Source organism: Eubalaena glacialis, chromosome 8 (assembly GCF_028564815.1).
Source record: "Eubalaena glacialis isolate mEubGla1 chromosome 8, mEubGla1.1.hap2.+ XY, whole genome shotgun sequence".
Taxonomy (NCBI): Eukaryota; Metazoa; Chordata; class Mammalia; order Artiodactyla; family Balaenidae; genus Eubalaena; species Eubalaena glacialis.
Genome location: NC_083723.1, coordinates 114093149 through 114120407, shown reverse-complemented (window position 1 = coordinate 114120407; position 27259 = coordinate 114093149). Strand labels below are relative to the sequence as shown.

Below are 27259 nucleotides of genomic sequence, written 5' to 3'. Positions count from 1 at the left end.
TTAACCAGTACTAAAGGATAATGTAATCATAGCTGAACTACTAATAAATTGGAGAACTATGTAATAAGAAATCTATAGGTGATAATTGTTGAAGCTAGGTGATGGGTACGTGAGTGCTTATTATACCATTCTATTTTTATATAGAAATTTTCCATGATCCAAAAATAAAAAGGAGGTATCTATTTGAAAACTCCCAAATTTTTCTGTGTGGCCAAATTTTTAACTGAAATGAATTAAAAACATAGGAGTCAATATTTATTTCAATATAAAAGGTAACTTGCATTTATCCTAGTTAAAACTAAGTCTATGTGAGGATACTGAGCAAACGAATTTTCAACTTCTGATTGCTAATGTAATTGTTTATTTGGTGAAAAGATAATTGGAAAATCAGAAAGCAATATAGACATCATAACATGTACACAGGAAAAATACCAGGTGTTGCAATCCCATGATCCCTAAAAGAAGAAACTCCCTGTGTCAGCCAGCTGCTGAGGTGCGGATCCTCGGAAGGTCCGTTTTAGTTCATCCCCTAGTGCTGAAGGCAGCTGCTAGCAAGAGCTGAAGGTGACATAGAGTTGTGTGCTTTGAAGTCAGCAAGACCTGAACTTGAATCCTGCCTCCCCTGCTCCTACTGGTGTGAGCGGGTTACTTAACTTCTCTGAGGTGAAATAGAGGTACTGTAAATAGAGGTACTAAAACCCACCTCACTGATTTGTTTAAGATTCACCTGAGATCATTTATAAGTGAAAGGTGGTATAACGTAATGGTTAAGCCTGTAGCTTCAGGAGATAGACTGCCTGGGTTCAGTTGTTGGCTCTAGTACTTGCTTTAGCTGTGTGACCTGGGCAAATCACTTAACTTCTCTGGGCTTCAGTTTTCTCACCTGTAAATGGAAGATGATAATAATAGTTCTTACCTCCTAGGTCCATTGGTTGTGAAAGTTAAACAAATTATACACAGAAAGCATTTAGAACAGTGCTGGGCACACGGTCAATGCTATTACATGTGCTTCCGTCTTCATATTATTTTTTTATTGAGATATAATTTACATGCCATAAAATTCACTACTTTAAAATGTACAATTTAATGGGGTTTTTGTATGTTCACAAGAATGTGCGTCACCATTATCTAATTTTAGAACGTTTTCGTTACCTCCAAAGGAAACGTGTACCTGTTAGCAGTCACTTCCTATTCACTCTTTTCCTGGGCTCCTGACAACCATCAGTCTATTTTCTGTCTCTGTGGATTTGCCTATTCTGGACATTTCATATAAATGGAATCATACAGTATATGACCCTCTGTCTTTGCCTTCTTGCACTTAGCATAACGTTTTCCAGGCTCATTCACATTATAGGATATACTAGTAGTTCATTCCTTTTGATGGCTGAATAATGTTCCGTGGTATGAATGCCACATTTGTTTAAGTTTTCATGTTATTTAAAGCACTTAACACATAGTAAATGCTTAGGGCCTGGTGGTCTTGTCAGCATCCCACCCGGTGCCATAGGGTTCAGGGCACAGCCCCAGTCCTGTTCTATCCCAAGGGGAATAGTACTCAAGGAAGAAGCCCAAGCCATGAAAGGCCACCCTGATGCAGCCTGCTGTGGGCCTCTCTCTGCCTGCCATGCCCAGCCATGTCCTGACCTTCCATAAAGTGGTCTCAGAAATCACGAGTTCCTCGTTGTCTCTCCCAGTCACACACAACCTGATAACCTGTTGTAATTCCCACTCCCTCTCATCTGCTCGCTTCTCTTAATCTGTTCTTTTATTCCTCCTCTGGACCTGATTACCTCCCAGTTTCCTTACACAGTCCACATTACTTTGTGTTTTGGACCTTTGTTACTTTGTATTTGGGAATGTTGTATTAATTATCCATTGCTGCATAACAATTTACCCCCAAGCTTAATAGCTTAAAGCAATCAATATTCTTATCTCCCATGGTTACTAAGTAGCTCCCATACTGCTGAGTAGCTTAGCTGGGTGGCTCTGGCTCAGAGTCTCTCCCGAGGTTCAAGTCGAGCTGTCAGCTGTGGGGAGCTAGTCATTGGACCTCTTGGCTGGAGCTGAAGGATCCCATTCCAAGGGGCTCATCCGCATGCCTGGCAAGGTAGTGCTAGTTGTGGATAGGAGGCGTTTGTTACCTGTCATACGGGCCTTTCCATAGGGCCTCTTGAGGGTCCACACAACACATCAACTGGCTTCCATACAGTGAGTGATAAAAGAGTGAACAAGGAAGTCACAATGATTTTTATGACCTAGCTTGGAAACTCACGCTGTCATTGCTGTCATATCCCACTGATTACAGAGATCAGTCATATGCATTGTGGGAGGGGACTATACAAGGGTGTAAATATCAGGAGGTGGGACTTGCTGGCTGCCACATCAAGCCATTGTCTGCATGCCTGTGGCCTGTGCCTTCAGACGAGTGTTATCGAAAGGTTTGCAGCCTGAAGTTCCTCATTTTAACACCACCAAAGCAAAGTCTAAATTCATCCTCAAAGAGGGAAATGACCCTTCTCACGCTGAAGTCAACCCCTCCACCTGTATACTCCAGCTCCATCCCGTCCCAGTTCTCTTCCTCCCAGGGAGCCTTGCTGCTGCCAAGTTCAACGTAGGAAAACCCCGCCTGCCTGCTCCCCATCTCTGCCCTCCCCTGTCTGGCTGACTAAGGCCCCCTCTGACTCCCATATCTCCCGGAGAGCATCTGTTTGCCATGGACTTTGGACATTCCATCTGACTCAACCCTCCAAGGTTTATGTACTTTAAATTTCTATGACTTGGCATAGCTAACTCGTCACTGCTTTGTGTATGTTTTGCTTCCCTCCCTGATTGGTGGTTCAACTGATTCACGTAGCCTGATATCATGCTAATGTGTCCGAGCAACTGCAGCTTTGCACTCTCCCCAGATATATTTCTTTGAAAATTTCAAATATGCCCAGATCTTCCAGTAAAACAATAGCAATAAATAAGCAAACAAATAAACAAAAAATCTCTCTAGCTACCCAAGTAATTCCTCTCCTCTCTTCTCCTTTCCTTGTCAATCCTGTAAAATGAGTGCTGTATTTTGATTTCCAACCTGACCATTCTGAGAAACCTCTATCGAGTAAGTTGGAATATAAGATTGTACACAGAATTTATTGACAAAGGAGTACTCTCTCAGGATACAGGATTTAGGGGGTACAAGGGAACTGTATGAACAAGTAGCCCAGATCTCCATGTCACTCATTACACTTGCACCAGCACCCCTCCACCAGCTTATACCTATGGCCGAATGAGGGGGCCCCATGTAACCAGTAAAGGAAGAAGAAAAAGACCAAGCTGGGAGTATGGATGAGTCCCCTCAGTATGTGGGTACAAGCTGAAAATGGAAGGCAGCTACATTACAGTCATACTCAGGGGAGGCCTTGAAAAACGGTGGTGAAGGAAAATCTCCCCAATGGGAGGAGCTTTGAGATGTGCACCAGGTCATCTGCGTTGTGTGGAAGGAGAATGGCCCAAGGTTAGAATAAATGTGGACTCATGGACAGTGGTGTGTGGCCTGGCTGGTGGGTGGAGGACCTGAAAGAAAAGATTGTAAAATCAGAGACAAGAAGAGCTGGAATAGAGGCACATGGATGAACTTATAGGAGTGGACGCAGAGTGGGAAGTTGTTTGTATAATATGTTAAGCCCACTAGTAAATATCCATTACAAAAGATGTACCAACTAGACAAAGTAATTTGGCCAGTTAACGTAGCCAGCCTTTGTCAGAGCCGCCGTCCCACCCCTGCTACGTGATGGGTACCGAACAAAGAGCCTACAGTGGCAAAAGAGATGGAGGCAATACAAAAACCTACAGCGTGGACTGTCATTTACCAAAACAAATATAGCTACTGCCACCTCTAAATGTCCAATGTGCCAGCCATTAAGACCAAGGCTAAGCACTATTCCTTAAGGAGACCAATAGGATACTTGGTGACCAGTTGTGACATTGTGACATCTTTTTTCCTGGAAGGGCCAGAGGTTTACTGTCTCAGGAATAGACACTGATTCCAGGTATGGGGGTTGCCTTTCCTGCCTGCAGAACCTCAGTGGCACCACTCTCTGGAGGCTTAAAGATTGCCTGATCCACAGACATGGGATCCCACATAACACAGTATCTGACCAGAAGATTCTTTCCATTACAGGAAATAGAGGAATGGGCCCATGAACATGGGATGTACGGGTCATATCACACACAGTATAATCCCAAAGCTGCTGGATAGATAAAATATTGGAATGGTCAGTTAGAGGTGCAGCCGAAGCTCCAGCATGGAGGCAATATACGGCAGTGATTACATTTCCTCCAGGACGTCGTAGTATGCTTCTTCAGTCAGATAACGCAGTATGGTGCTGTGTCCCCGGTAGAAAGAATACGTGTGTCTTCCACAATGGGTGGAAGCATGAGTGGCCCCAGTTAGCATCATTCCAATGACCCACTGGGGAGGAAGAAATTTCCCTCTACCCTTCCAGGTTCTTCTGGCTGGTCAAAGAATTAAACTGACATAAGACAGATTAACAGAAGAAAATCAAAGTTTAATAACATGTATACATGGGAGAGACCCAGGAAAACTGAGTAAGTCCCCCAAATAGCTGAAACCCTCACCTTAAATACCATCTTCAGCTAAAGACAAAAGAGGATGTTGGGGGTGGTGGTTTGGGACTTCAAAGGGGAAGAAGGCCGTTCACACGGAGATGGAAAAGCAAATGTTTGGTAAATAAATGTTTGCTGGGTCACGCAGACATAATGGGACACAGAATGGACTCTGACCTCTAGGCCCTGTTTAGTGTTTCCCCCACCGCCCCAGCCCATATTCTTTGCAGGTATCTCTGGTGATAGCTCTATTTGGGAACAGACCCTCTATCTAAAATTTTTTTTTAGGCAGTTGTGGGAAGGTCAGAGTTTCTTCCTGAGTCTTTTGGGCCTTGATTATTTTCAGCTGGAAATAATCCACATGCTAAAGTGATATTTTGGGGCGGCAAGTTTTGCTCTCCTACAAATCCACGGAGCTTCCCTGTCCCCACAAGTCCGGGCTCTGCAAAATTAGAGGTCTTGGTCCCCAAAAGGGGCACATTCTTGCCTGGGGATACAGCAAAGATCCCATTCCCACTGGATTACACGTTATGGCTGCCACCAGGCACTTTGCCCTCCTCATGGTGAGAGACCAGCAGTAAGACAAGGAATCAGTGTCTTATCAGAGGTAATTGACCTGGTCAGCAGGAGGTAGGGCTGCTGTTAGAGGGGGCAGGGAGGAATATGTGTGTACTCCAGTGACCTATTTGTGTGTCAACTGGTACTCTTTTGCCCAACTGTGACTGTGAATGGACAAGACAAGAGCAGCAACGGTGGTCTGAGAAGGTGCTCGGACCTCTTAGGAATGAGGGTTTGGCGTACCCACCCAGGTGATCGACTGAGACCACCTTAGGGTGAGGGGAATTAGAAATGGTTAGTGGTGCCATCATCAAAAAGTCTACAAATAATGAGTGCTGGAGAGGGTGTGAAGAAAAGGGAACCCTCCTGCATGGTTGGTGGGAATGTAAATTGGTGTAGCCACTATGGAAAACAGTATGGAGTTTCCTTAGAAAACTAAAAATAGAGCTACCATATGCTCCAGCAATCACGCTCCTGGGTATATACCTGGAAAAGATGAAAGTTCTAATTTGAAAAGATACATGCACCCCAATGTTCTTAGCAGCACTATTTACAATAGCCAAGACATGGAAGCAACCTAAGTGTCCATCAGCAAATGGATAAAGAAGATGTAGTATATACGATAGAATATTAGCCATAAAAAAGAATGAAATAATGCCATTTGTAGCAACATGGATGGACCTAGACATTATCATACTAAGTAAAATAAGTCAGAGAAAGACAAATACTATATGATATCACTTATATGTGGAATCTAAAAAATAGTACAAATGAACTTTTTTACAAAACAGAAATAGACTCACAGACACAGAAAATAAACTTATGGTTACCGAAGGGGAAGGGAAGGGAGGGATAAATCGGGAGTATGTGAGATTAACAGATGCACACTACTATATATAAAATAGATAAACAACAAGGATTTACTGCATAGCACAGGGAACTATATTCAATACCTTGTAATAAACAACAATGGAGAAGAATCAAAAAAAATATAGATATATACATATGTATAACTGAATCACTTTTCTGTACACCTGAAATTAATACAATGTTGTAAATAAAATATAGTTCAATAAAAAAAGAAAAAAGAAAAAGAAATGGATGGTGGTGGAGGGAAATGATGAGGACCAGTTGTGGTCCTACAACCAGGTGCAGTGACAGAAGCTGTAGTTCATTCCGTTAACTTCCCTCTTCTAAGTTATTTTTCAGGAAGAGCGGCCCATCAGAGTGCTGAAAAAGCTGTTTCCCGAGTACAGATGGAGAAACGGATCCACGTGGCACAAAAGGTGGACTAGAGCGGACACAGGGCGTCACTCAGATTTCCCTTCAAGGCAGGGCTTGCTTCCCAGCTGCAAGGAGTGTGCTTAGCTGAGCTCCTCCAGCTTTAGCTCCTTCAGGATTCACCTCAGTGACTGAGCTGAAGTCACGCACTGCTCCAGCGGCCCCCGCCAATGACCATCCAAGGCAGTGGTACAAGGGCCTAGGCTTTTCTGCCCGAGGCTAGTCTCCTGCTCCCGTTGGGCCGGCAGAGACTTTGTGAGGTCTGCATCGCGGTCTGACAGCCCTCACAGACCAATCCTGCTTCTTCGCTTGACTTTCTCTGGTGTTACACTCCAGGAGAGCTTCTGTACTCTCAACTCCATATCAGTGTCTGCTTCCTGGAGGACCCAACCTGTGACAACATGAATTTCCTAAATCTCTGCTCTTTTTCCTCTCCACAACCCCTTAAATTGTTTCTCAGGGCCTCAGACTGAGGGGAATTTTATACCTCTAATCCCAACCACTCTAGCCAAGCTGTACTCTTCTCCAACCTCCTTTATACCCCGTTGCAGCACTTAACCACGGATTTCCTTATGTTTTAATGTTTTTTCATGTCTTCCCAAACATAAGCTCCTTGAGTGCAGGGACTATTTCTTAAACTTCTTTTTTTTTTTTTTTTTTTTAATAATTATTCGTAACTGAGCACCTTAACACACCAACTTTTTATTTTTTTAAACTTTGGGTTTATTTATTTATTTATGGCTGTGTTGGGTCTTCGTTTCTGTGCGAGGGCTTTCTCTAGTTGCGGCAAGTGGGGGCCATTCTTCATCGCGGTGCGCAGGCCTCTCATTATCGCGGCCTCTCTTGTTGCAGAGCACAGGCTCCAGACACGCAGGCTCAGTAATTGTGGCCTAGTTGCTTCGCGGCATGTGGGATCTTCCCAGACCAGGGCTCGAACCCGTGTCCCCTGCATTGGCAGGCAGATTCTCAACCACTGCGCCACCAGGGAAGCCCTATTTCTTAAACTTCTGTATGTTCAGAGTGTCTTAACTAAAGTAAGGGCCACACAGAAGATACTGTGGTGAATTTAATTGATTTGATATTGAAAGCCCAGTCCCTGGGAACCTGTCAGACCACAAATCAGGCCAAGTGGATTAAAGGAAACTAGAAAGTAATAGCTAGAGGGAACCTAGCTTTCTCTGGTTTTCATACCAAAGTACTGTATTCCTAAGAGACTGATCATCAACCATGAATTACCAATCTGAGAATGCCCATTAATCATTTTGAAGAATTTCTAGTTTGACAACTGAATTCTATCATTTAAAAAAAGGTTTATTACTTATCCGATCAATGGCCCATTTCACCTGGGAGTGTTGGGAGGAAAACCTTTTGCCTCTTCCAATTTGAGTCCAGTGATTGGGTCCTGCAAATTAACTGACAATAGACAAATTAAAAAGAGAAAAGACAAGATTTATTTAGCATTGGGAGGGGGGGAGTTTCCAATAATGGAAACCTCCTGGAATAGCTTGAAGTAACTTTATATATCTCAATTTAACAAAAGGGGGGTTTTTAGGACTTCAGTGGGAGAGTATGGAAGGTTCTACTGGGCTTTCTGATGCTAATTGCAATGGACATTCTGTCTCCAGGGCAACTGAATTAGCAGGAAACTCCCTTGGAAGGGGTTTAAAGGTAGCTGTATTTTCAGGAGGCTTTGCTTTAGTCAGATTAAGAGAAACTCAGATAAAATTTCTTTCTGTATCTTCTGTAGTTCAAATGTTCTCACTTTATACCAACTCTGGGGGTCCAAGTGAGTCCCCACTGGGGGAAAAGGTCTTGTGCAAATATCCAGAGAGAGGAACCTATCTGAAGCCTTGGGATATGTCTAAGCGTGCCTGCCCGACTGTGACTGATAGCTATCAGGGATTAAGCGGTGTCTGGGGCACCTCTGTTAGCGACTGTAGACAGGCAAGAATGTGTCACGAAGTGGTTCTTCAAGGAGCTCATAAGAAGGCAAAAAAGAGGGAGAGCAATAATCGTTGTCCTTTGAGAAGGAAGCGTGGTGTGAGAGAAAGTTCACATTGGTCCTGGCCAGGCGGACCACGATCTGGGGGCCAGATTTGGGGAAACTCAGGTTCCCAGGCTCCAGCTTGTAGGCTGTGTTTACTCAAATTACTTCTTCAAGTAGAGTGAGGATAACAATATCTAACTCATGGAGTTGTAAAGATTCACTAATACCGGAGGCAGGGCGACGGGATCGGAGCAAGCGCTCACGTGGGTCTGTTCTTTCCGGGGATGGGTGGGGTAGAGAACCTAGGACTCCTCAAGAGAGCTCCCAAGACTCGCGTCATTCGTCACTCTGGCTGGTTTATAAAAGCCCCACCAGAGCCCCGAGATCAGTTTTAGTTTCTCTTCTTTCCGAAGAAGCCTCTCGGTGCCCAGCTGGGGAACCTGACCCTCGAGGAGCCGTCCGGTGGTCGCCGCGGTCGCCGGCAGATTAGCCCGCGCTTGTTCGCCCTCTTTCCACTAGGTTACCGTCGCGATTGACTTTAAATCTGACACAGGGACCGGGTCGGTGAGATTTGGCCTCTCGACCCAAGCTTACTGGGAAACCGAAACCGTTGGGCTCGGCTAGAGGCGGCGGAGAGCGCACGCTCCCCCGCCCGGGGCGCGCCCAGCCCGCGCGCCGCCCGCGCCCGCCCCCGGGACTCTAAGTAAGTTTCGATTCTCCCTGGAGCAGAGTCCCGCGCCGCGGCCAGGCCAGCGCAGCGCGCCATGGCGGACCCGGGGGTATGCTGCTTCATCACCAAAATCCTGTGCGCCCACGGGGGCCGCATGGCCCTGGAAGCGCTGCTCGACGAGATGCAGCTCTCCGAGGCGCAGCTCTGCGAGGTGCTGGAAGAGGCCGGGCCCGACCGCTTCGTGGTGTTGGAGACGGGCGGCAAGGAAGGGGTCATCCGGTCCGTGGTGGCCACCACTCGAGCCCGGGTCTGCCGTCGCAAGTACTGCAGCAAACCCTGCGGAAACCTGCACCTCTGCAAGCTCAACCTGCTGGGCCGGTGCCACTATTCGCAGTCGGAGCGGTGAGTGCCCTGGGAGGGAGGGGCGTCTCCCCGGGTCCCGGTCTGGGAGGACTGTCGCGGCTGCTGCTCCGCGAGGGGTGCGCCCTCGCGGGGACCTCGCACCCGATGCCTCTTCCTCCAGCTGCTCCCTCCTCTGCTTCCCTTCTTGCTGGGCCCGTGCTTCTGCTCTCGAAGGCTCCCTTCCCTCCAGCGCCTTCAGACCTTCCTTTGAATATGGCTAGCGCGCTACCGCCCCGGTGAAGACTACGATTAACTCCCCACCTCCATAAGGATAAAGTACTTTTGGGCAAGCCAGGGCCTAGACAATTTGGAGGCAGGTTTGGGAACGAAAGAAAATGCCTCCATTCTCTGGAATCTTGAGTCGTTCCCTCTCTGCTACCTTACCCCCTAGGTGTTGTGCGGTCTTCCCAGCCCCCCAGCCGGCTCGACCCCGGGGTCTGTCTCCATCGCTGCGAGCTGCGGATCTCTGCTTGGCCTTCCTTTCCAAGCGCCTCCTTTCCCCTCATTGTCACTTTTCTGATATCTGACTCTAGCCCGCACCACCAAGACCAGAATGGTTCTATTCACGGTTACCAATGATGGGTCCTCTTCCAGAGCTCCTTTCCCGTGGGCCCCGCGGTGGCCTGCACTGTTGACCGCCTACCCTTGGGACCACTTTGAAACAGTGTGCCATATCTCCCAGGCAGCTGCTTCTGTGTTCCCACTTGTTCATTTTTTGCTTCCTGAATATAGGTGTGCCCCAAGGTTTCAGTTAAGCCTTTTGATGTACCTGTGTTCCAGGTCTCTCCCCGAGAGCCCTCACTTCCTTGGGTTTAGTCGTCACATCTACAAAGATGGCTTCCTTGTGTACATCCGCTGCCCTGGCCTTCCTACTGACTCTAGGTTCTTCATCTCCAGGTGTCTGAGGAGCATCTGCACCTGAATATCCTGCCAGTCTGTGTCGAACGCATCTTCTTTCCCCCAGGGCAGGGTGTGTGACACTCCCCCCCAACCCTCAACCTCTTCTTCCTCCTTAATAATACCTTAAACACCAAGTTCTTTTATTGACCTCTCCCATCCCTTCCCTGTCTGGTTCCTGCTTCCGCATCTCACTTCTAAATGAATGCCTTGTTGAATTAATGAATGATTTTCTCTGACCATAGTCTTTCTCCCCATCTTTCCTATCCGTATGTACTTCTGCTACATTGTTTTTCTTGATGTAGTACTTGTCACACTTCCTCCATCCTTAAAAACTTTAAGTGGTGTCTTAGTGTCCGAAATGGTGGTCATCAAACTTTAGATTACTCACTCGCACTACTTGTATGATAAAACATACAAAAGACAGATGTTTTAAATGGATGTGGTAGATAAGTTTTAAAAAAAATTTGTTTAGAGCAAAACTAAAATTTTAAAAATATGCTCCATTGTTATTAAAAAGAAATATTATGTCATGAGGCAACAATTTGAAAGTCTATTTCTGAGTTTCAGGAAGTTATGTGTATGGAAGGCGTCATCTAAATCGGCAGATGAAATCAGGAAGGAGGAAAAGAGGGTAGAGAATAGAAAAAAGGAAGGAACATTCTAGCACTCTACCGAATAACAATGGAGATGGAAGGCTTTGTTATCTTTTCTGTTGTGAAAAATTCTTCACCAGTTAGTGTTGGCTATTAGTTTTAAATACATAGGCTTCTTATCTTTTAATTTTTTACTATGAATATTTTCAACATACACTGAAGTAAAGAAAAGAGAATGATGAACCCTATGTGCTCATCGGTTCAACAGTTTTCAAAGTACAGTAAGGCCAGTCTTGGTTCATTTATTCTCCCCTCCCCATCCCTGTCCCCAACTCAAACGTGTTATTTTAAACCAAATGCCAGAGATTATTTGCTTTGTAAATACTTTAGTATCTCCAAAGATTAAAGACTCTATTTTATTAGTATAACCACAGTACAATGATAACTTTTTTTTACGATTATATTTTCTTTTTATAAATTTATTTATTCATTTATTTATTTTTGGTTGCATTGGGTCTTTGTTGCTGCGCACGGGCTTTCTCTAGTTGCGGCGAGTGGGAGCTACTCTTTGTTGCGGTGCGTGGGCTTCTCATTGCGGTGGCGTTTCTAGTTGCGGAGCACCGGTTCTAGGCGCGTGGGCTTCAGTAGTTGAGGCACGAGGGCTCAGTAGTTGTGGCTCACAGGCTCTAGAGCACAGGCTCAGTAGTTGTGGCGTACAGGCTTAGTTGCTCTGCGGCATGTGGGATCTTCCCAGACCAGGGCTCGAACCAGTGTCCCCTGCATTGGCAGGCGGATTCTTAACCGTTGCGCCACCAGGGAAGTCCCTACGATTATAATTTTAATATCATGTAATATCCAGTTAGTGTTCAAATTTCTCTGATTGCCCTATACTTGGACTTTCATTTTCAGGGAAAAAAACCTACACAGTCATAATTCATAATTGTTTCAATGTGTTATATATTTAATATATTTAGAAACTGTTTTAATTTGTTACATGCAGTAGGTTTAGAAACTTTAGTTTTTTGTTTTATTATTGTTGTTATTATTTTGTTGTTGTTTGCAACTCAAAACCATTTTAAGCTCGTAAGTTGGGTAGTTAACCTGCACTTTTTTATATTTTAAAAGAGGAATAATATGTTCTATATGAATAATATGGTCTGTAGGAATAATTTGGTCTATGCAAGTTTGGGTGGATTCTCTGGAGAATTCATTAAAGTCTTTTTTTTTTTTTTTAGTTGAGTGATAAATTCTTATTTCTTAAATGTATGGATCCAGTCTTATTTTTTAAATCTTTTTATATCACTTTTGAGTTTGGGAATTACAAATTTTTAATCCATTAATGTATATTGTGTCCTCATAATAAGGACCCTTGGGAGAATTCTTTTTCTTTTGCCTAAAAGCCTAGAAAATATATTTTTTTCCCAAGTATGTTTTAAAATATTTTCCCTTTCTTAGCAACTTATAAATCCTCATCTTCTAATACTTGACACGTGGGAGTCTAAGGGCTTTCTTTGTGGATTATAGGTTGGTGGGCGCTGTTGACCAGTTGATACCCATGCTGAGGTTACCATTCAGTTTGGTAACTGTTCTCTGTCTGCATGAGGATAGCTTGCCTTTTGCTGGACTTCTACATTTTCCTCTGTAGTACTATTATTTATAGGTGGAATTTCTCCTATCAGTTCTGCTGTTCCGGTCTTTTCTCTTATGTTGCTTTTATTTTTAAAATTTTTTAAATTTTTGGCTGTGTTGGGTCTTTGTTGCTGTGCGCGGGCTTTCTCTAGTTGCGGCGAGCGGGGGCTACTCTTCATTGCGGTGTGTGGGCTTCTCATTGCTGTGGCTTCTTGTTGCGGAGCTCAGGCTCTAGGCGTGCGGTCTTCAGTAGTTGTGGCACACGGGCTCAGTAGTTGTGGCTCGCAGGCTCTAGAGTGCAGGCTCAGTAGTTGTGGCGCACGGGCTTAGTTGCTCCCCGACATGTGGGATCTTCCCGGACCAGGGCTCGAACCCATGTCCCCTGCATTGGCAGTCGGATTCTTAACCACTGTGCCACCAGGGAAGTCTCTCTGATGTTGCTTTTAACTATACGTTTTAGTTGACAACAGGGCTTGCTTCACTATTGGATAATTAGTTTTGGTCCATCATTTTGGGTATTTCTGTTTGCTTTGCTGAAACATACACCCACACATGGAGTTCTAATCCCAGTTCTGGCACAAATAATAACTACCATTTGTTGAACAAACAACTGTCTACCAAGTACTATGATAAGCACTTTAGAGATGGTATCCAAGTTCGTTTCTACTATGATTCCTGAGGTAGGTGTTGTAAGTCTCATCTTTTTTTTTTTTTAATATTTATTTATTTAATTTATTTATGTGGCTGCATCGGGTCTCAATTGCGGCACGTGGGCTCTTCGTTGCAGCTCGTGGGCTTCTCTCTAGTTGTGGCGTGCGGGCTCTAGAGCGTGCGCGGGCTCAGTAGTTGCATCTCGCAGTCTTAGTTGCCCTGCGGCATGTGGGATCTTAGTTCCCTGACCAGAGATCTAACCCATGTCCCCAGCATTGGAAGGCGGATTCTTAACCACTGGACCACCCGGGAAGTCCCTAAGTCCCATCTTAATGTAACTCAGGCCTAGAGCTGTTTAGAATTTTACTGAAGGTCACATAGCAGATAGCTGGCAAAGTTAGTGTTGAACCCAGATCTGCATGACTTCTTAACTTAGCTACTGGTGTCGTCAAGTAGCTGTATGAAGTGTGATCTTTCATTAATTCAAGGTCAAGATATTGTTTTGCAAGCCTGATTTCTGTTTAACTGTTCAAAGCAGGCTGTCTGTCTTCAACTAGCTTTGTGGTTTCTGCTAATGTGGGTGTTTCCTCTGGGCTCTTTCCTGTTTGTATGCCTTTCCCATTTGCATAACTGAAACTTTGGATGGGGATGGGTAGATAGGAAGAAAACTAATCGACAATTTCATAAATTGAAAAAAAAAACCAACCAAAAAAATGCAAAGAGTAGTACAACAAGCATCAGAGTATATATATTCTGAGTATATAACGAAAGCTATACTATATGAAAGAATATATAGTATAATAAGCTTATAATTCACCTCCCAGAATAAATACTTATATTTCCATTTTTGCTTTTTTTATTTTAAAATAAAATAAATACCATAACAGGCCTAAGGTTATTGTTTTTTTCTCTTCCCTAGTCTCATTTCCCTCTTTCCCCAGAAGCAACTTTAATCATGATTTTGGGGTGTGTCCTGCCCTTCCATGATTTAAAAATTTCCTCTCATATATATTTGTATTCATATACAAAATGTAGTATTGTTTTATGTGTTTTAGAATTTTTACCCAATGTTATGTTTTGAAGATCTATTCATGTTGTTATAAGGATCTAGTTTATTCATCTTAACAGCCATATAGTATTTCATCATATGATTTATACCACAGTTCAATAGTATTTCACCATATGATTTACACCACAGTTCAGCACCTATTCCTGCAATAATGGGCATTTAGAATGTTTCTAATTTTTTGCTACAAAAAAGCATGCTGCCAAGACTATACATTCTCTTGGTGCTCATGGCAAGAGCTTCTCCAAGGTAGATCATTAGGAAATGGAATTGCTGGGTTCAGTTCTTGCACAGCTTCAACTTTTCAGGATTCTGACAAATCAGTGTAGTAAAAGTGGTTGTACCAATTTACATTTTCATGTTTGATGTCTCAGTTTCCCCATTTTATAGCCAACTAGCACTTGGTATTATCAGATTTTTTTGATTTATGCCAATCTGAAGGGTATACAATGGTATCTTATTTTTTAATTTTAAAAGAATTTTCTCATTAAAGTTTTTATTATGTGATATTTAAGTCTTACGAGAATGTATAAAGCATACAGTGAATATCTGTGTACCCACAAATCAGCTTCAGAAATAAAATATTAACAGTTAAAACCCCCTGAATTCTCACCTTTGATCACCTCCCCCATTTTAGAGGTGATAACTAGAGATAAACATACCAGCTTTAGGTACGATTGACTAATAAATATTGTATATATTTAAGGTGTACAATGTGATAGTTTGTTATATGTATACATTGTGAAGTGATTCCCTCAGTCAAGCTGATTAACCTATTTATCACCTCATCTATTTACCCCCATTTTTTTGATGGTGAGAACACTTTTTAAAAAAATAAATTTATTTATTTATTTATTTTTGGCTGCGTTGGGTCTTTGTTGCTGCACACGGGCTTTCTCTAGTTGTGGCGAGCGGAGGCTATTCTTCATTGTGGTGCGCAGGCTTCTCACTGCGGTGGCTTCTCTTGTTGTGGAGCACGGGCTCTAGGTGCGCGAGCTTCAGTAGTTGTGGCACACGGGCTCAGTAGTTGTGGCTTGTAGGCTCTAGAGTGCAGGCTCAGTAGTTGTGGTGCACAGGCTTAGTTGCTCTGCGGCATGTGGGATCTTCCTGGACCAGGGATCGAACCCGTGTCCCCTGCATTGGCAGGTGGATTCTTAACTACTGCCCCACCAGGGAAGTCCCTGATGGTTAGAACACTTAATATCAATGCTCTTAGCAAACTTCAAGTATACAATATTTATTATCAACCATGGTCACCATGCTGTACCTTAGATCTCCAGAACTTATTCATCTTATAACTGAAAGTTTGTACCCTTTGACCAACATCCCTCCTCCCCCACCCAGATCCCTGGCAACTACCATTGTATTCTCCTTTTCTACGTGTTTGACTTTCTTAGATTCCATGTATAAGTGAGATCATGCAGGTTTTTGTTTTGTTTTGTTTTATCTTTCTGTGTCTGTCTTATTTCACTTAGCATGATGTCTTTTAGGTTCATGCATGTCACAAATGGCAGAATTTCCTTCTTTTCATGGTTGAATAATATTTCATCTTATACATATAAACCACATTTTCTTTATCCATTCATCTGTGGATGGACACTTAGGCTGTTTCCATATTTTGGCTATTGTGAATAATGCTACATTGAACTTGGGAGTGCAGATATTTCTTCAAGATACTGATATCATTTCCTTTGGATATATACCCAGAAGTGGGATTGCTGGATCATATGGTGTTCTATTTTTAATTTTTTGAGGAACTCCATACTGTTTTCCATAATGGGCATACCAATTTACAATCCCACAACACTGTTCTGCATTTGATATTTATTTTTCCCACACATTTATTATTTTTCTACACGTGTTTATTTCTTTTTTAATTTTAATTTTATTTTAAAAAACATTTATTTATTTATTTATTTGGCTGTGCTGGGTCTTAGTTGCGGCACACGGGATCTTTGTTGCCGCATGCAGGATGTTCGTTGTGGCATGTGGGATATTTAGTTGCGGCATGCAGGATCTTTTAGTTGTGGCATGTGGGCTCTTTAGTTGCAGCATGCAGGCTCTTTTAGTTGTGACATGCAGGATCTAGTCCCCTGACCAGGGATTCAACCCGGACCCCCTGCATTGGGAGCATGGAGTCTTAACCACTGGACCACCAGGGAAATCCCTACACATGTGTTTATTTCTCTTATTTTTATTTTATAAATTTTATTTATTTATTTTTGTCTGCATTGGGTCTTTGTTGCTGTGCGCGGGCTTTCTCTAGCTGCAGTGAGCGGGGGCTACTCTTTGTTGCGGTGCGCGGGCTTCTCATTGCGGTGGCTTCTCTTGTTGTGGAGCATGGGCTCTAGGCACATGGGCTTCAGTAGTTGTGGCATGCAGGCTCAGTAGTTGTGGTGTGCGGGCTGTAGAGCGCAGGCTCAGTAGTTGTGGCTCACGGGCTTAGTTGCTCTGTGGCATGTGGGATCTTCCTGGACCAGGGATCGAACCCATGTCCCCTGCATTGGCAGGTGGATTCTTAAACACTGCGCCACCAGGGAAGTCCCCATGTGTTTATTTCTAAGCAACATTTAGGATTATTTTGCCTGTTTTCAAGCCTATAAATTACATCAATACTAGGTATGCAAATACTTGCTTTATTTTGCTCTTGTTTGCACAGCATAATGTTTCCGAGATTCACCTCTAATATACAAAGCCCTGTTTCTGTACCACCTTGAGACCTGGGCAAGATGGACTTCTGCCCTGGGCCCTCTGCTTTACAGGTCCTATTCCAGCCCAACTGTATACCTACTCACTTATTGAGGAGTCTGGGGTTAAGGAATCGTGCTCATCTAGAACCAGTGGCCTCCATCTGTGGCCCCTACCCCTGTTCTAGACTATTCTCTGGGTTCCCAGGACCCTAGAATTCCCAAGCCCACTTCCAGGGCCTGAGTGGGCTTCTTCCCTGGGTCTTCCTACACGTGGAAGGAATTTGGATGTACAGGCTGGCATGTTCATTGCCTCTGTATGATGGTGCTGGCAATGTGGGACAGAGCCTGAGGGGGAGAAGAGAAGAGGGGGGCTGGAGTTGGGAGCGGGGGCTGGAGTTGGAAGCGGGGGCTGTCTTTAACTTTTTGGCTGCACCACACTGGCATGCGGGATCTTAGCTCCAGACCAGGTATCGAACCCGTGCCCCCTGCAGTGGAAGCACGGAGTCTCAACTGCTGGACCACCAGGGAAGTCCTAGCGGCTTTCTTTCTACATTTTACTACATCCTATTCATAGAGCTCAAAGGAGTCTGAGCATTCTAAATTCAAACTTGGCCTTCCAGGTCATTATGAAAGTATGTTTGTCAAGATAGGAAGAGAGAATATATATTAGAACATATTTTATTGAACCATTTCTTAGCTTGATTAATTACTTTGAAGTGTTTAGATATTTGGTGTATGGGCCTCCATTTTATCATGCCTCAAACCCCACAAATTTTAGGAGAGGGACTGCTCTAGTTCTTTCTTTTATAAACAATAGCTTTCTTTCGTACAAACGTATGCAATTTATATATCAATTTTCTTGTTATTAAAATATAGATTGTTTTCAGTTTTTTGCTATTACAAACTGTAATATTTTGGTATATCTTTCCTTGTGTAAACGTGCAAAAGTTACCTAGGTATCTAGTACCAGAATTTCCATACTTAAGCTTTAGGAGACAATACCAAATTGTTTTCCAGGTTTGTATACCAAGTTTTACTCCCACCAGAAAAATATGAGCATTCCTGTGTTTCACATCCTTGCCAATTGATGTCATCAGACTTTTACAAATTGTGCCAATATAAGGAATGTGAAATTGTGCCTCATTGTGTTTTTATTTATTTATTTATTTTGGCCACGCTGTGAGGCGTGTGGGATCTTAATTCCCAGACCAGGGATCGAACCCGCGCTCCCTGCAGTGGAAGCGCAGAGTCTTAACCACTGGGCCACCAGGGAAGTCCCTCACTGTTTTTTTTTTTTAAAGTATTTGTTTATTTATTTATTTATGGCTGTGTTGGGTCTTCGTTTCTGTGCGAGGGCTCTCTCTAGTTGTGGCAAGCGGGGGCCACTCTTCATCGCGGTGGGCGGGCCTCTCACTATCGCGGCCTCTCTTGTTGCGGAGCACAGGCTCCAGACGCGCAGGCTCAGTAATTGTGGCTCATGGGCCTAGTTGCTCCGCGGCATGTGGGATCCTCCCAGACCAGGGCTCGAACCCGTGTCCCCTGCATTGGCAGGCAGATTCTCAACCACTGCACCACCAGGGAAGCCCCCCCTCACTGTGGTTTTAATTCCTTATATATTCTCGGTCTCTGGCCCTTTTAAGTCGTGACGCTTGTTTAAAAAGTTTAAAAAAAATTTTTTTATACAATTTTTAAAGTTATTTTCCATTTATAGTTACTACAAAATATTGGCTGTATTCCCTGTGTTGTACAATACATCCTTGAGCCTGTCTTAAACCCAATAGTTTGTACCTCCTACTCCCCCACCTCTATATTCTCCCCCTGACCAACGGCAACCATTGGTTTGTTCTCTATATCTGTGAGTGTGCTTCTTTTTTGTTATATTCACTAGTTTGTTGTATTTTTTAGATTCCACATATAAGTGATATAATAGAGTATTTGTCTTTTCCGTCTGACTTATTTCACTTAGCATAATGCCCTCCAAGCCCATCTATGTTGCTGCAAATGGCAAAATTTCATTCTTTTTTTTTGCTGAGTAGTATTCTATTCTGTATATATTCTACATCTTCTTTACCCATTTATCTGCTGATGGACGCTTCGGTTGCTTCCATATCTTGGCAATTGTAAATAATGCTGCTGTGAACATTGGGGTGCATGTATCTTTTCAAATTAGTGTTTTTGTTTTTGTCAGCTATATACCCTGTAGTGGAATTGTTGGATCATGTGGTAGTTTTATTTTTAGTTTTTTGAGAGACCTCCATACTGTTTTCCACAGTGGCTGTACCAATGTACATCCTCACTAACAGTGTACGAGGGTTCCATGTTCTCCACTTCGACACCAACATTTGTTATTTGTGTTCTTTTTAAAAACCATTCTGACAGGTGTGAGGTGGTATCTCATTGTGGTTTTGATTTGCATTTCCCTGATGATTAGCGATGTTCAACATCTTTTCATGTGCCTATTGGCCATCTGCATTTCCTCTTTGGAAAAATGTCTATTCAGTTCTGCCCATTTTTTAATTGAGTTGTTTGGGTTTTGTTTTGTTTTGTTTTGTTTTTTGATGTTGAGTTGTATGAGCTGTTTATGTATGTTGGATATTAATCCCTTATTGGTCATATCATTTGCAAATATTTTCTCCCATTCCGTAGGTTGTCTTTTCGTTTTGTTGATGGTTTCCTTTGCTGTTCAAAAGCTTTTACGTTTAATTAGGTCCCATTTGTTTATTTTTGCTTTTATTTCCTTTACTTTAGGAGACAGATCCAAAAAAAAATTGCTGCAGCGTAATGCTTGTTTTATTTATTTATTTATTTTTGGCTGTGCCAGGCAGCTTGTGGGATCTTATTTCCGCGACCAGGGATCGAACCCAGGCCCTTGGCAGTGAAAGTGCAGAGTCCTAACCACTGGACTGCCGGGGAATTCCCAGTGCTTGTCTTTCAAGTTTGTCTTATGTGGTGTCTAATTCTTACTTGTTGCTTCTGTTTGCATTTTTCTTTTTCTGTCCTCTTAGCACTCTAGTTTTGTCTATAATTGCCTTTACTATATTTAATCTTTTATCATAAAGTGTACAGTTCAATGGCAATAAGTACATTCATGATGCTGTGCAACCATCACCTCTATCTTGTTCCAGAACATTTTCATCATCCCCAAAAGAGGCCCCACACCCATCCACAGGCACTCCTCATTATTCCTTCTACCCAGCCCCTGGCAACCTCTAGTCTTCTTTCTGTCTGCATGGATTTGCCTATTCTGGATGTTCCCTCTAAATGGAATCATCCAGTATTTGTCCCATTATGTTTGGCTTCTTTCACTTAGCATATGTGTTCAAGGCTTGCCTTTTACTCTTGCATGTTGCGTGTCATTTGAGGGGGTGTATTTACCCAGGAGGAGTCTTCTTGGACGTCTCCTTTGTTCCTGATTGTGCTGTGTCCATGGAGTCTCCTTGTCAGGCTGATGGCCTTAGAGACATGCTGCTTTCTGTGACGTCACAGCACGAAGGGGTGTGTGCCCCATAAGAATCATTTGTGAATTTTTGCTCTCCTTTCAGATTTGCTTCATATTTATTTGAATTTGATCAAATTTGACTTTCAATTTCTGCAGCCTTCTGCAAAAATTAAACTAAGAAACTTAATAAGTGATACTGTGAATCATGATAAACAATCTTAAATAAGTGACAAGCATCTGATAACAAAATATTTTCTACTTTTTACATAATGTGGAGATGGCAGAATTAAAGATTTAAAATAAGTATAGATTTGTTTTCCGTCCATAAAAAGTTTCTGATTTGATTACTGCTCCTGATCACATTTATTTCCAAACTGGTGTCTGTGATCTTTACCTACAGGCTACTTTGGAATTGACAAAGGCCCCAAGATGGTGGTGGAAAAGGAGTAAAAGAATCTAGAAGAACCTAGGATTTCAAGTCCATTGAGAAACCAATTTAACCAAATTGGGGCACCAGAGTTAGACTCAGTTTGAGAGAAGAAAGGGGAGACCTAATTCATGATCTTTTAATGCTTCCCCACTAAGAAGAGATTTTAAGATGTTTCAGACCAGCGACTTCCCTGGCGGTCCAGTGGTTAAGACTCCACGCTTCCACTGCAGGGGGCGTGGGTTCTATCCCGCGTGCCTCGTGGCCAGAAAAAAAAAAAAAAAGAATGTTTCAGACCAATTCAGAGCTTCAGGTTAAGAGAGGTCATCTGGGGAAGTAGTTTCCAAACATTTTGATTCCTCACCCCTGTCATTAGAGAACATTTTCAGCATGTACTCCTATTATGTATCTATTTATTTAAAAACCGTATGATGTATAACTCTTACTTTGTGTATTAAATATTTATTAATTTGTTACCTTTTAAAAGAACTTTAAAATCAACTTTTGAGATATGATTTACATACAATAAAATATACCCATTTAAAGCATACAGTTTGAAGAATCTTTGAAGAGTCGTAACAAATGGATATACCCATGTAACCATCATCATGATCAAGATACAGAAAATTTTCATCAGTCCTAAAGGTTCTCTTATGCCCCTTCTAAATTAACCAATTAATCCTCCCTAATCCTTCACCTCTTTCATCCCAGGCAATAATTTTTTACTTTCTTAGATACAAAATAAATATAAAGAGTTGTAACATTTTTTTCCCACACCTTGATGGGTCGATTTTGGGTTGCCCCTGTGGTATAGTAGGTACCCAGCTTTGGAGCAATACTTCTGAGGCTTTGATGTATATCTGAATCACTTGGGGAGAGCTTATTAAAATGTGGATTCCTAATCACACAACAGAAATTCTGGTTCAGAAGGGATGAATGGGGGCCTTGGAATTTGTGTTTAACCATCACCCTAAGGATTCTTTTGCAGGGGTTCAGGAACCACACTTTCAGAAACAGTATCTGCTGATGCGCTTCCTGGCAGATTGCAAATGCAAGTTTTATGTGGCTTTAGAGTTTGAGGGAGTCAAAGAGAAATGCATTCTTTAGTGCTGAGTGAGCAAATGATGAAAAAAGTGTTGCATTCCTCCAAGGTTAGGGTGACATATCTCTTACTCTTATATGATAGAACCACAAGACATACAGGAAACCTCAGACATTCTACCCACTACGTCAACAAATATTTATTGTGTCACCAAAAGTAGGCTATTCTAGAAGCTTCTGCCCCTTTCTCACTGAAAGAATCCTCAAACACCATCAACCAGTTAATTCGTCTTTCTCCCTAGTCTACTTTAATATTCTTCTTAACTTCCAAAGGGATTTATGTTGGGAAGTGTGGCAGAGGGAGAAGAGGCATGTTCAAGGAGAGGAGCCTTGTGTGACCTACTGTCTCTAATCAAGATTTTGGTGGGAATTCCCTGGCGGTCCAGTGGTTAGGACTCCACGCTTCCAATACAGGAGGCAGGGGTTCGATCCCTAGTCGGGGAACTAAGATCCCGCATGCCCTGCGGCATCTCCTGCCCTTCACTCTCTTCACTTCCTGTGCTTTTTCTCAGTCCTGATGTGGACTTAGGGCCATGGTCCCAAACTTTTGCTGCACACTGGAATCACTTGAGGAATCTTTTAAAAATAATGATGCCCAACTCCTACCCCTGGACATTCTGATTTAATTGGTATAGGGTATGACTTGGGCATCAGGGTTTTTAAAAAGTCCCCGGGTAGTTCTAATGGGCAGCAGAGTTTGAGAACCACTGATTAAAAGGACCAGAGAAATAAGTCAAACTGGGGAGATTGTCTACAATATTGTGGCAGCTGCATTGTTTGCCTTATTCTTGGTACAGTTATAGGTTACAATCAGTTCCTCGGCCCGCCACCTCTCCCATCCTCAGCGGGCCTGGTCCCCTCTTGTTGCCCCCTGCAGCCCAGAGTCTTGCAGCCTACCAGCTGCATTCTCCTCGCCTGGCCGGGGCCCTCGGCCATCTGCACCGGGGGCTAATCACGATCAGCAGTCAGGGGGCGTCCTCTGCTTTGCGCGTAATGTGTTCTGGGTAATACAGTTGTGGTTAAAGCAGGTCGATTTCTTCGGCTCCACCCTTTCTCTTCCCTGACATTGTTCCTTACCCTGTTCCTGTGCTCTCTGCTGGTCTCCTCTGGTTCTCCCCCATCTGACTAGGGGTTCCAGATTCAGTGAACCATCCCTGCCTCTAGTAACTGGCAATTTAATCTGGAACGTCAGAAGTACAAACATATAGAGGATAGGAGTCTCATGACTAATACTTTTCAGGGTTGGTTTTGATTGGTGACGTTTTATTCTGTGGGTGAGTGTTCTCTAGATTTTATCTTTCACACATCCTGGTTCCTTTTTTGCCTGGCTTGAATCATGATGAGCTATTTCCTGTCTTCTATACAAATTGACTAGCTCTTTGATTTTGTCCACCCTCCCACATGAGGTGTTGGGGAACAGAGCAGGTGAGTAGGAGAAGAGAAGGGGTATTTTGATACAAATGACTGTCAAGAAACAAGACTCTCCTTAAGGTTATCTTTTTACCGTTGGTCTGATTGTGGAGCCCAGGGTTGGCCCTATGTTTGCTGACCTGTGAAGTGCTAGAGTTCACATGTGTGAGTATCTAGTTCAGGAACCTAGCTTAGAATTTCATCTGACAGGCCCAGCCAGCAATCCCAGCCTGGACTGCACATTGGAATCATCTGGGGTCTCACGTCCTGTCAAATTAAATCAGTCTCTGAGGGTGTGGCCCAGGCTTAGGTATTTCTAAGCACTCCCCGGTTGATTATTATGTGTAACCAGGGATGAGACCCACTCTGCAGGCTAGACTTCATCTGTGGCTGGGGGAGCATTTATTGCCAGGGTTAAAGTAACATTTTGTTCTGTGACTGGAAGAGAAGAGTGAAAAGGTCATTTGTTGTTAGGCTTTTTGGCTTGAGATTCCTGAGAGACATTCCTGCCTCTTCCAAGGCCATCTTCGCTCTTTGTTTTTAAAGTTATCACCTCTTATCCCAGCTCATGCTGTTTGAAGTTTATCTGCGCCAAGTGCAGGCAGCATTCTGCAAACACTTGTTTTCCCCTGGGCAGTTCATAATGGTTTGTGGGCAAGCTCTTTTCTGTGCCGGGAGGTGGGGAGTCCCTGTGGCTGTGAATCAGCCTTCTGCCGAGCCCATTATTCTTTGTTGGAGAAGGTAGCCTTGAGCATCCTTGCTCCAAGTGTGCTCATTGGACCGGCAGCGTCGGCATCACCTGGGAGCTTGTCAGAAACGCAGATTCTCAGCCCTCACCCCGGACCTACTGATCAGAAACTCTGTGGGTGGGCCCCAGCAATCTGGGTTCTAACAAACCCTCTAGATGATTCTGATGTGAGCTAGAAGGTTGAGACTCACCCAGCAGGTCTGGGATGGGGCCTGAGAATTTGCATTTCTGACAACCTCCTAGGTGATGCTGATCGGGGGACCTCACTTTGAGAACCACTGGCTTTGAGAACCCCCAAGAGGCCTTGGGAGACTTTCACACTATTTCCTGGCTAAATCCTCCTAGCGAATATTAGGGACCTGGAGCTGGGACAGAGTGATCAGAAGAAAGTGAGAGGGAAGCTTCTGCATCTTAAACCTGAACATGATCTCCATCAAGCCCTGACCACGATGAGTGCTACTGCCAAACTTGTCTCCGCAATGCCGATCATAGGAAACAGTTTCTTTTTTTCTTTTTGGCCTCGCCATGCGGCATGCAGGGTCTTAGTTCCCCAATCAGGGATCAAACCCGCGCCCTGGCAGTGGAAGCATGGAGTCTTAACCCTTGAACCACCAGGGAAGTCCCTAAGCAACAGTTTCTATCATTTATTGTGTCCCTTCTACACCGCATATGTGATTTATATGCATTCTCTCTCCTCATACCCTACTCTCAATTTTCTACTTAGTGCTAGGGAACAGTAGTTTGAATAATCCAGAATGGCTTTTTTTTTTTCTTTCTGGTTTGGAAAAGTTTCAGACATGTCTGTTTTTGTTCATTTTTTCCAGATTATGTTTTTATTTGCTTTTTGAGATCTGGGTTCAATTATCAGCTCTTCCTCTTATTTGAGTCACCTTTGATTTCTCATTTTACCCAGCCTCAGTTTCCCAAAGTAAACTGTTTCCTCGTAGGTTATAAATAACAGATGCAAGTTCCTGTCACTTAGTAAATATGTAATAAATGTTAGTGTCTGTACTTCTGGTCTTACTCCCCAAATAGGTGAACACAAACTGCCCCGCCCTGAACAATATGTTGAAATTAGGGTGGAGATAAAGCCTCTAACAAGTTTGGAAAAGTCTAGGGAATGTGGGAAAACTGAGCTGGGCCTCCCAGGGACAGGGCTGCAGGTCAGAACTCAAGGCTAGATACGACATGCTGCTGACTGAAGCTGGGTTCAAGGTGAGTATTATGGAATCTAGAGGAACGAGCAGTTTGCCTGAGGATGGAGATGAGAAATGAAAAGCGATCTGGGCCCTCAGACGGGCAACGTCAAGGACCCAGCCAGCGCAGCGTGTGCTGGGCGGGCTCTTCCTACAGGCATTGAGTGTCTTGGGTGAGCTTGGCAAAGCCTGGACACTCAGGGCTCCAGGCAGGGGGGTTCTTATTAGACTTGTCTGGCTGCCTTTAGTTATTTAGAGGAAATGTTGACTTCCAGGACCTTGGAAGTACCCCACTGCTCCTTGGCTAGGACAGAGCAGGCACAGGACAGATATGACCGATGCTGTATCTTGCTGGGACCTGGAGAGGGACTGGGTCCTCATCTGTGACCCTAATCTGGCCACAGGAGAGGTACCATAGTCTTGGCTCTGTGATCACAATGTCTGGACCGGAGCTCAAAGGGAAGAAAGGTTCTTAATTCCTCCCAGTTGTCAGATATCTCCGAGCCAGAGGGTAGAAGCTGCCTAGCAGCAGGGTGTTTCAACAAGGTCATTTTCTGTTCCATATCAAGAGGATCGTTAATGGCAGTACCCGGTGGAGTGAGATGCCTTGTGAGGTAATGAAGCTCGCATGTATCTGGTAAAGCTCTAATGGAGGGATTTCCTGCTTTGGGCTGGAGGCTGGTCCCCTTCCTGCTGTAGAGTCTCTTCACAGATCGCCCCTCCCGTGGTGGTTGGAGGAGTGAGAAGGTGGGAGTCCCAGCCCAGCCGCTGAGGGCTCTGGGTCGTGGTGGCTGCTGGGGAGCAGCTATCTGAAAGGACAGACCCCAGGAGCAAGCGGAGAGCTGAGGTCAGCTTTATCAAGGAGTGCCAGACACACACTAGGAGCCAGAACTCCTGGTAGAGAAAGCCAGGAGAGAGCACGCCTGAGAAAATAGCTAAGATACAGGCTGTCGCCAGAGCCTGACCAGCTGCCCTTGAATTGTGCATGAAGCAGGGTGCGTGGGAGGGTTGGCTGGGTTTTAAGGGCTTGGGCAGTGGCTGCCATGGTTGTTGATTCTGATTTTTCTCATGAGGTTCCACGGCTAGATAAGAGGGCAATTCTAGAGTGCTTCAGAAATGCCTTACACGCAGACAGCGTGAATAGTGTGAGACTATTAAAAGTCACTATTTGAATAGTGGCTTTTAAAGATTAATTCTTAGAGAATAACTTTTATGTGGATGTTTACATTTAAAAAATCATTGTCAATTTCAGTAAGATAATTTTGCAGTCATTCGCATTTCTGTTTACTAGTGACAAACAACTAAAACATCATAGTGGCAACTGATTCATGTTTAATATTTGGGAAATGAGAGAACTATTAAAAGAAAGATTTTAATTCTCAGTAAGAAAAATAGAATAAGACTTGAATAAATGAAGAGATATTTTCTGTTCCAGAATCAGAAGATTTAATGTAGTTAAGATGACATAATATCCAATCTAATGTATGGCGTTAACACAAATTAGATTCTCAATATGATCTTTTGTGGAAAGTGACAAAGCCAGAATAAAATTTCTATAGAGGAAATAATAGTTAAGCACACTAAAGATATTTTTGAAAAGGAATAAGCCAATAATAGGATAAATTATTCTGTTAATATTTAAAATATTTTAAAATATTTGTTGTGGTCATCCATGTACAATGCTTGGTGTCAGTCTATTTATCTCTTGTAAAAATAAAATACAGTGTGTGTGAAAAAAAAAATACAGTGCAAAGGACATTTCAGTTGTATGGTATTGGATTCAAAGTAGAACAGTAGATTGATAAAAACGTAATAAGGATTCCAATAGTTCTAAATTTGCTAAAAAGTTAACAAACAATAGTCCTCTATAACAAAATAGTAAGAAAGGAGTCCAATTTAA

At 43.3% G+C, this 27259-nt stretch overlaps 1 protein-coding gene across 1 annotated transcript in view; it reads left to right on the top strand.

Annotated features, from left to right (window-relative positions):
* Positions 1–8760: 8760 nt before the first annotated feature.
* The window catches only part of ZC3HAV1 (zinc finger CCCH-type containing, antiviral 1), a 60924-nt gene continuing 42425 nt past the window's right edge, over positions 8761–27259 (top strand). The window contains exon 1 of the mRNA XM_061198798.1: positions 8761–9509. Coding sequence (XP_061054781.1) covers positions 9202–9509 — 308 coding nt within the window. The 5' untranslated portion in view covers positions 8761–9201. The remainder of the gene's footprint in view (positions 9510–27259) is intronic.